This window comes from Rhinatrema bivittatum, chromosome 19 (genome assembly GCF_901001135.1).
Source record: "Rhinatrema bivittatum chromosome 19, aRhiBiv1.1, whole genome shotgun sequence".
In the NCBI taxonomy this organism is placed as follows: Eukaryota; Metazoa; Chordata; class Amphibia; order Gymnophiona; family Rhinatrematidae; genus Rhinatrema; species Rhinatrema bivittatum.
In genome coordinates, this window is record NC_042633.1 from 41596364 (window position 1) to 41605701 (window position 9338).

The 9338-nt window shown below is 58.2% G+C and overlaps 1 protein-coding gene across 1 annotated transcript in view; it reads right to left on the reverse strand.

Annotated features, from left to right (window-relative positions):
* Positions 1 to 9338, reverse strand: part of DOCK6 (dedicator of cytokinesis 6) — a 42962-nt gene extending 33624 nt beyond the window's left edge. Inside the window, exons 1-9 of the mRNA XM_029585729.1 lie at positions 9174 to 9338; positions 3389 to 3479; positions 1873 to 2048; positions 1573 to 1641; positions 1349 to 1478; positions 1042 to 1254; positions 741 to 826; positions 267 to 333; positions 9 to 161 (exon numbers count right to left, since the gene is read on the reverse strand). Coding sequence (XP_029441589.1) covers positions 9 to 161; positions 267 to 333; positions 741 to 826; positions 1042 to 1254; positions 1349 to 1478; positions 1573 to 1641; positions 1873 to 2048; positions 3389 to 3479; positions 9174 to 9223 — 1035 coding nt within the window. The 5' untranslated portion in view covers positions 9224 to 9338. The remainder of the gene's footprint in view (positions 1 to 8; positions 162 to 266; positions 334 to 740; positions 827 to 1041; positions 1255 to 1348; positions 1479 to 1572; positions 1642 to 1872; positions 2049 to 3388; positions 3480 to 9173) is intronic.

Consider the following 9338-nt stretch of genomic DNA (forward strand, 5'->3'; position numbering starts at 1 on the left):
GGCCCTACCTTAATCACCAGGAAGATCTCGGGCGAGGGGTAGCTGATGGAGAAGACGGCCGACCTGGCCAGCGTGGAGAATTGGCTGGGTGCGCGACCGTGGCCCTGCAGCATCCCTTTCACCGGCTCCGAGTTCAGGTCGAAGTAGAAATTCTCCGAAACCTGCAGCAGGAAAAGGGGGAGAGAGAGACGCGTCACTGGCAGCTCGGGCCGAGGCGAGAGGAGGATTTTTACAGAACCTGCACCCCGAGCCTCCCAGGAACTCGCCTTTTTCTTCTCTCGCATGTCGTACAGCGCCAGGATGCCGAAGATGGGCTCGATTTCTATCTCAAACCTGGGAAGGAGAAAAAAAGGGAGAGGCCACTAAAAATATATAAACAGGCAGAGCCCCTAAAACTCTGCAAACAGAAGAAAGAATCAGCATTGCTGCTGGAGGGTGAAGGGATAGGAGAGGGAGGTTAGGGAAAGATTGGGGAGTTTCTAGCTGTTCATACGTTTGTCTGCTCGTAGATGTTGCTAGAACACGATTGCTGGATTAAATAACCTCAGTGCTGTGCGCTTTAAAATGACTTTAACAAAGACATTAAAAAAAAAACCACACAAAAAACAAGAACAGCCTGGATCCTAAGTTGAAAGAGCACTAGGGATAGTGCTACGGCCACCAGATACCCGGAGGGCCTGCAGGCCACGGCACGGTCGCGCCTGCAAACGACAGCAGAAGCACTAATCGAGGCGACTTACTTCAGAGACAGGCACTTCACCAGGATCCTCTGTCCAAAATGTTCTTTGGGGATTTCGGGCACGAGCAGCGCTCCACTGGCCTCATCCTGCAACACAGAGATGGAGGGTGATCGTGTGAGAGAGTGCGCGAGAGAGTGCGCGAGAGAGTGCGCGAGAGAGTGCGCGAGAGAGTGCGCGAGAGAGTGCGCGAGAGAGTGCGCGAGAGATGCGCGAGAGAGTGCGCGAGCGAGAGAGAGAGTGCGAGAGAGAGTGCGCGAGGCCTTGCCCCGGGGGGGGGGGGGGGGGGAGAAGAGCGCCTCACCTCGTCGGGAGCCGGGAAGAGGGACATGATCTCCCCGTGCCGGTTCTCCTTCCTCATCTCCCTGTTCCTGTAGTCCGTCTCCTCCATGGCCGCCCGCTCCAGCAAGGAGGGGAGCAGGGAATCCGGCGTGGAGTTCTTCAGGTCGAAGATGCTGGAGGCCCAGCTCCCCCGGGGCGTGTCGTCCAGGGACACCGAGCGTCGCTTCACCTCGTCCTGCCGGGAAAGGGCGCCCGGCATTAGCAGGGGACTGCCCGACTACTGAGCCCCGTCGCCCCGGCCACCCCCTACTTCCCTCCCCCCGTCTCACCGAGTCGTCCTGGCTGCCCCTCTCCTCCGCGGCTTCGTCCAGCTCGTACGCCTGCCGCGCCAGCCCCTTCTGACGGTCTCGCTGTTTCTCCGCCGTGTGCGGGCCGTACATGGTGCTCAGACCCTGGTACCTGGGGGAGGGAAGCTGCAGAGTCAGCGGGACGAGGGGGGGGGGGGGGCACGCGCATCGCGCCCAACCCCCCCATCCCGTCCCCTTGCACCTACTTCCTCCGAATGGTGACCCAGTCATCGGTGTAGACCTGCAGAGCGTCTCTCACCCGAGCGTCCAGTTTCCTACGGGAGAAAGCCACAGGCAGCGATCACGAGAAAGCGCGTGCGGGGGGGGGGGGGGGGGGGGAACGCGGGGGACGTGCGGTTTGCGCGAGAAGCACGGCTGGCGTTTTTTTTTCTGATTTCCCCACACGAGAAACTCCTGAGCCAGCAGAGATTAAAAAAAAGAGAGAGAGAGACTCAGACGACGAGCGATACCGCTCAGCTCGGGCGCACCGCCAAGAGGCTCCCTACCCTTCCTCGGGGATGCCCGGCTCCAGGGTTCGGCTCTCCCGTGGCTCGTGGTTCACCTCGATGTCATCGGCGGGGAACTCCATCACCTCCCGGAGAGGCCCCGGCTCGGCGGCGGGCGGGTGAGCGTCCAGGTAATCTTCGAAGTCCACGGGCTCCACCACCTCAGAGAGCGGGACCTGCGGGGCAGCAGCGCGCGGGGTGAGGACCTACACTCAGCCCCCAGCATCTCCCCCTTCCTGAGTAATCCTAAGGGACCCGCAGGCAGCAGCGAGATGGGCATTCGGGACTATGGAGCGCTCAGGGCAGCTCCCGAGGCAGGGGCCGGGCAAACAGAAACAGAACTGCCCCAGGGGGATGGGGGGAAGGATTTCAGCACCGTCAGTCCCTGCTAGTTAACTGGCAAAGGATGAGGCATCCCCCCGTCTTCCCACCCTACCACCCCCCCCCCCCAAGACAAAACCAGCGGCAAGGAGTAAATTAGAGCGTTTAAGTCGACTTTGTTCTCTTTCCTTCAAAGTTATCCCCTGGGAGCAGCGGTGGGGGCGAGCGCGTCCCCGGCGACATCACGTACACAGGAAACGCGCCACGATGCTGTGACGTCACGGGGAGAGCGTGTCCCAGGTCACGGGAGGGTAAAACCCACACAGAATAAGGGGTGCGGTCTCTTCAGCTCACCCAGCACCCCCCCCCCCCCCCCCCAGACACAGCCTGTCAGGCAGGGCAGCTGTAAGGAGAAAGGCATCCAGACACCCGCACACAGGTTGCAACAGCCCGAAACCCCGCCGCCCTCGCAAACCAGCAACTGGCACCCAAACAGCAATTAGCTCATGTTTCTTTGTCTTCTGTCGCTGCAGCCGATCCAGCTGTGCCGGCAGCTGGAAGGAGCACCCAGGCCTCAGAGGGTGGTTCCTCCCCGCGCGCACACACACACACACACACCCCCCCAAACCTCCATCAGATCCTGCTCCCGGGCACCATAGTCCCAGCCCTGCTTTCATACTGGGTGACAGGGGAAAGGGGCTTGGCAATCACTTCTGGTTAATCCCACGACGCAGCCGTAGCCTCCCCAGGACAGGCCACAAGAACACAAGGCAGCAGATTGCCCCGGGGATTTCAGAAAAGGTGGGGGGTTTTATTATCCCATTCCCAGTTTTTATTTATTGTGTGGGTGGGGGTAAGCGTGACCTTGCATCTCGGACAGGGGGTGAGGCGTGGGCCAAGACCAGCAAGCTAGCCAAGTTTAAGCTCTCCAACACCAGCACCCCGTAACCTCTGACCCGAAGCTCTGTCCCGTCCCCGCCACTCACTCATCGGCCCCAAACAATGCAGGGAGGTCCGGGCAGCCAAGGTGTAAAAGGAAGCTGCAGTTTAAAATAAGGCACTCGGGACTTTTAAGAAAGGGTCCCTGCTCAAGCTTCCTCCGAGCCAGCGCACAGTGCGCAACAGACGAGTCACGCAGACCCACGGCGTGCCCGAAGCTGACCGGGTTTTCAGGGCCTGGGGGGCTCGCACTCACCAGCTGCTGGCAGCCTCCCCTCTTCTTGGACAGCTGCGGCGAGCCACCATACTCCCGGGACACTTGCTTTCTCACTTCAGCTGCCACGGTCCTGGGACGGAGACAGAATTTATTTACTAACTAAAATAAATAAATAAACTTACAGACCTCCTACCTTCAATCCTAAGCGGTCAGAGAAGGAGACGGCCTGCAGGGGACGGAGTTAAAGGGTCCCAGTCCACAGCAGCCTGAAGGCAGGGATAGAGAGGGGGAGGGACGGGACCTACATGCTCTGGGATTCACCACCACCTGCTGTGGTGTAGCTGATTAATCTGACAGTAAGGTCCGAATGGACTGGGCCGGCCGTGGCTTAGCCTAGTCCCTGTAAAACGCTCTCATGTACAAAAGACTCCTGCAAACAGCACCGTCCCGTCGCGGGGCTCGCCTGCTCCCGGAACAGCCGCTGGTGCCACCCTGTGTAAAGCGGAGGCTGTCGTCCCCTGGCCTAGGATTCTGGGGACAGGAGGCACAGCCTGCAAGCACTGTGTGTGTGTGTGGTGTGGGGGGGGGGGCTGGCATCACCCTTCCAGACCCCAGTACCATCAACAACCTTCCCAATCCACCCGCTTAAGTAAGCGACCTAAGGCGGTAAGCTCTTTGGGAAGGGAGGCCCGCTTAACGGATGTATGGCCGAGCACCGGGACTGGAGTCATCACTCTCACTGTCCTGCCTGCTCAAGGATGGGAGTGGGGAGAACACAGCCCCCTCCCTGCCCCAGATTCCCTAATCTTGTGCCGTTAATGAGACGAGGGCAGGCAGTGCCTTACGCACCACAGGGAGCACTAGGTTTCCTCTCATGGGACCTCTCTCTTCCCAAATCCTCTGCCTTCCCATGCCTGCTGCCAATCCTACCAGCTGCTAACTAACATCCCCCTTTAACCCACCCAATGTGGTTTGCAAGCCAAGCAACACAGGGGGGGGTTGGACATAGAGCACCACTACCCCCTCCCTCCCCCCCCCCCCCCCGAGCAGGGGCAGAGCCAGCCAGCTGCTGGCCTGTGTTCAGAAAGCGCCAGGAACAGAGATTTGCCTATTGTGTAACAAGATGACACCCGATCTACCACCACACAACCCGGGGGGACCCTGCAAACAAAAGGGGTCTAACTCCCGTGACACAAGGCCCAGCGTAGAAATGCGATGCCCAGGCGTGTGTGCGCCCACTCTGCGACTCCCAGTTTAAATCAATGCCATTCACTCATTAAAAAACTCACTTTTTTTTTTTTTTTTTACACACCACATCCTGCAGGGAGAGGACAGCATAGGAAGCGCAAGCTGTGTTCTTCCTGCAGTCGACTTATTCTCACATAAGCAGCTGATAGTGACAGACTTTCACTCTCATAGCCATGCTGCATTTAGTTTGCAAAAAAATCCTGGTTCCACTCCAGTGTCCTTAATAGAGAGGTGTCGCGTTAGCCTATCAGAAGGAGCTCTCCACAGCTGAAGGTCACAGGAGGACAGCAGCATCTCTAGCTAGCGAGAGACAATGGCTCCGTCGGCGTGAGCCTCTGCTCCCAAGGGCTGCACGTCTCCAACAACCTACTACTGAGCTCCCCCCCTCCGGCAGCCTGTGCCGCAGACCAGCGACTTCTCCTCAGGTCCTGAATTCACGGTTTGAAACCATCCAGCTGGGGGGGGGGGGGGGGGGGCACTCAGCCTCCAACAGAAAATCCAGATTTCCAAAAAGGAAGGATCTCCAAACTCTGCTCTTCACTTCCGAAAGCCAGCAGAGACGGCACGCGCCCTCCGGGTTCCAGTCATACTCCCCCCGAGTGCCTGGGAGGATCGCTGTCCCTTCGGGTACCTGTGCTGCATTCACTCTCTGGTAACCGCAGTCTCCTCGCCCCCGAGGTCTCTCCCCAGCCGTAATTCGGACCTCCAGCGCGCGGCGCGAGCGGCAGAGCAGAGAGGAGAGGAGGTTTCCCCAGCTCTGCCCCACCATCTCTCTCCTGGGAAACGCAGCCGTGAGCGCCAGAGAATTCCTATTTTCTATTTGCATTTCCCCCCCCCCCCCTACCCTCTCACTCCCCCCAAGGATTGCTCGGAGCGGCTTGCAACGGGATTAAAGATATGATACATAATGTACAAAATACAAAACTATTCCCATGTACTCGTGAGTCAGACAGATAAGAGACGGAGCTCGGCACTTCCACGCGAGAAGCCTCAACTCACTGCCAAGCCACTGATCTCATCCCTGGAAGAGGGAAAACCCAACCCAGGGGCCAAAAACCAGCTCCCAATCCCAGGAAGGCTCCGTGCATGTGACGAAGTACTGGGGGCTATGGCCATCCCGATCCCTCCCTGATGAGAGCTGGATGAGAAGGCATAAGGCTGCACATGATGGCTCCCTGAGGAGAGCTGGAAGGAAGGGCAATAAGGGGAAGGCACGTCCGAGAGCTCAGGTGACCGCAGCGCTTCCCTGTATTATTATTCAGGGGGTGGGGGGAAAGTGCTGGGATTCTGCATGGGCAGATGGTGGAGACTTCTGGAAGCAGAGCAGTTAAGAGCAGCTGCTGATACGAACTCCCCACGCAGCAGTGGGCAGAGCTATTTATCACCATGCCCGGCCCGCGACCCTCAACCGCAGCACAGTGTCATACCCGGAGGGCAGCAGCTGGGACTGGGACACCTCCCGGGACAAAGCCAGCTGTGCTTTTAATCCTGAGGAGATCGAGAAGGGGAGGTAAAGCTGGAAGGATTGGAAACAAAGAGGAGAGAGAATCCGGCCCCAATGCTCATTAAAGACCAGGACAGATGCAGTAAACGTGGCTGTGCACGAGGCGTTCATCGCAGGCCTGCTCCTGCACACGCAGCCTCCCGCTCCCGTGCCACGTCCGCGCACAGTTTCTCCCACGCTCCCATAAAAGCCACTGCTGAGAGAAAACTGGGCGAGGGGACCGGAAACAGAGGGACAAGCGGTCCGGGCAGTAGCGGGGCCCGTCCGCCCATGCAGGGGATTCAGAGCCATCTCCGAGGGTGCCCGGCCGAGGCAAGAGCACAGCCTGCCCCACGCCAGCGACCTTCAACCTATTTCCGCGGTCATTCGCCCTCCCCGCCAAGACAGCGAGCTCCTCGGGACAGGGGGCTCATTTTACTCCTGGACCCCCATTTCTGCCGCAACATCGGATAAAGCAATAAAAAACACACAACACACGCGCTAAGCCTGGGAGTCTATTTTTACTGTGCAGTAACTGCGTAAAACAAGAAGTGACTTTTACCGGCCAAGGACAGAGACACAAAAGCCAGAAGTGACGGCACTGGGAAAGGATCTCGGCTTCAATACTGAGCAAGACCTTTTTATTTAACTACTAGACCTTTATTTAACTACAAGACCTTTTTATTTAACTACAAAGAGAAGGAAACCCATAACAGAGTGTCAGGCTGAGATTATGATGTTTCAGAAACACCCGAGAGGCCACGTTTAGCCATAAACAGCGAGAGACGCACCTAGAGCTCCCTGCCAGCAAAAGACGGATGGAGGAAAACCTTCACTCATTCTCTGAGGTTTCTCTCTTCCGGCTGAACCCACTGCATTTACCCCGATTCCTCCCATCCTCAGTCAGAGCCGCATACCGACCAGCAGCCGAGAGCTCACTCAAATCGTTCAAACACAGAATAAGGGCACCTCCGCCAGGCTGGCCAGCTGATCTCATCTTTTCAGGACAGGTTGAAGCGGGGGAATCTGTCGTTCCGGCTGCTTTTCCATGCAGCCTCTGATAAAAAAAAAAAACCTCGCTTCCAGAGACAGATCTTCGGAGCGCTGCTAACAGGGAACCACGCGAGACGGCGGCGGAAAATCAGCAACACTGCCGAGGATGTGCCTCAGCTGCCAGTTAAGAGAGAGCGTGCCCGCCTGTAGGGCATCACTTCTTATCCGGATCAGTTACTGCCCTCCGGCATTTCAGGCAGGTAGGTGCACGGGCTCTCGCCTCCAGATTCCAGTTCAGCCCCCGTAACAATCCAAACCGGCGAGGCCACTGCCCAGAACATCTGATCATCTGGATCTCTTCCCATCACCACCGAGCTGCTTGTACCAGCCTGGCTACCCCGTGGCCTGCAGCATCACTCGCTCGCGCTCTTCTTCATTTGCTCCTCGTTTCTCGCTGGACAGAAAAGCATTCAAGAATTGAAATCGAGCAGGTTTCCACTCAGAACTAACTATTGTACCATGCAACCACAGCCGCTGCTGCTTTGTCAAAAACTCCTTAACTTGTCAAACCCATCACAAGCAAACTCGGTCAGCCCCTAGGGGCCACAGGGGTAACATCAGCAGACCCCCATCATGCCACTATTAAAAGTACTGCCAGCAGGGCCACTCAGGGGGATGGGAGGGAGGTACAACGGCTATGGGTATCACCTCCAGCCAGCAGACTTCTTTTTCCACATCGAGATGTTGGCAGGATTTTCAGCAAACAGACCCCCCCCCGAAATCCCTGGTACCCGTGAGATTTAATAGGCAAGCCACAGCAACCCCACTGCCTGTGCCCAGCAGCAAGAAAGGGGCAGGGCTGGCTCTGCAGGGAACATGGCTGCATCTTGGGTGTGTGCTGGGGGCAGGGTTCACCTGCGAGCTCCAAGCACCTGTCGCTCACAGGGGATCCATCCACCCCCGATCACAGCTTTTACTGCCTTAAGACCTCTCTCTCTCTCGCCCCTTGCCACCGTCTGTGCCCCCGCACCCGATGTAGCGAAAGGAAAGGATTAAGACCTCATTCTCACACTCTGGGCAGCCGACAGGGCTCCTGGACTCGCAGTTCAGAAAGGCAGACGCTGCAGTCACATGGGGGAGGCAGAAACAGAAAACCAGATATTCCTGTCTGATTCCCTGGCTTGGCAGGCAGGGCACGGCCTAACACCAGGCCATCCCCGCTTCCAGTCCTGGTTCACGAATGCCACTCTGCTCTGCTGGCCCCGCTGCTTCTGTTTCAGGCACTGCCAGGGTCAGGGATATGAAAGTGAAAGGGGGAGGGCAGACTAAGGAAATATTTCTTTACAGACAGGGCGGTGGGACATGGAGCAGCTTTTCAGTGGAGGTGGTAGGGAGGAGAGCAGGATCTGAACTGAGGAAAGCACGGGAGGTGAGGGAGAGGAAGGGGTATAGGTCTGCACCTGCCAAAGGTTTACAGAGACCTGCAGGAGGGGAAGGGCTGAAGCCTGCTGCGAGCACTGGCTTAGTTCACACCTGGGCAGGTGCGAGAGGAGAGGAGAGGAGAGCCCCCCCCCTGCCATTCCTGCATAATTCATTGCCGCCTGCCAGCCAGGGAGTCCCTTACTGCTGGGAGAGCCTCCAGGGGGTGCGGGGAGTGTCCGAGCTGCAGCCTCCCAAACTCCAGAGAGGAAGAGGATGTGAGAGAGAAAGGCCAGCGGCCAGGAGGGAAACAAAGGCAGGAAGCCGAGCTTCCCTCTCCCCACCCAATGCAACTGAGAAAAAAAAAAAAAGAGGACGAAAAGCAGGAGCCAGAGGCTGCAGCCCGGGAGAGAAGGGAGGGTTTCACGGGCGGGAGGGAGGAGAGCTGCGTGGGGAAAGGGCTTGCAATCGGAGGGAGGGAGGGAGGGTGCTAGGCTCGCTCTCCCTATCGCCTCTGATCCCACTAGGAAAGAGGAAAGTTTCCGAGCACAGTCCGGAGAAAGGGGGGTGAGAGGGTAGGGGGCGTTACTGCGCGCCCGGGGCATCGTTAATGCACCCGAACACCACCGAGTACGGGGGGGGGGTGAGCTCTTCCTGGGGGGGGGCAGGGTAGGCTCTCACCTGTTGATTTTGTGCGCGAAGGCCCTGCGCTCGGTGCCTGCGGCGGCCATGACCCGAGCAGTGCCCGTTCCCCCCTCCGGGCGACCGTCAAAACGCCGCCGCTGCTCCTGCCCTCCTATCCCGCGTCTGCCCCGTGCTCGCCTCCAGCCGCTTCCGGCTCAACCA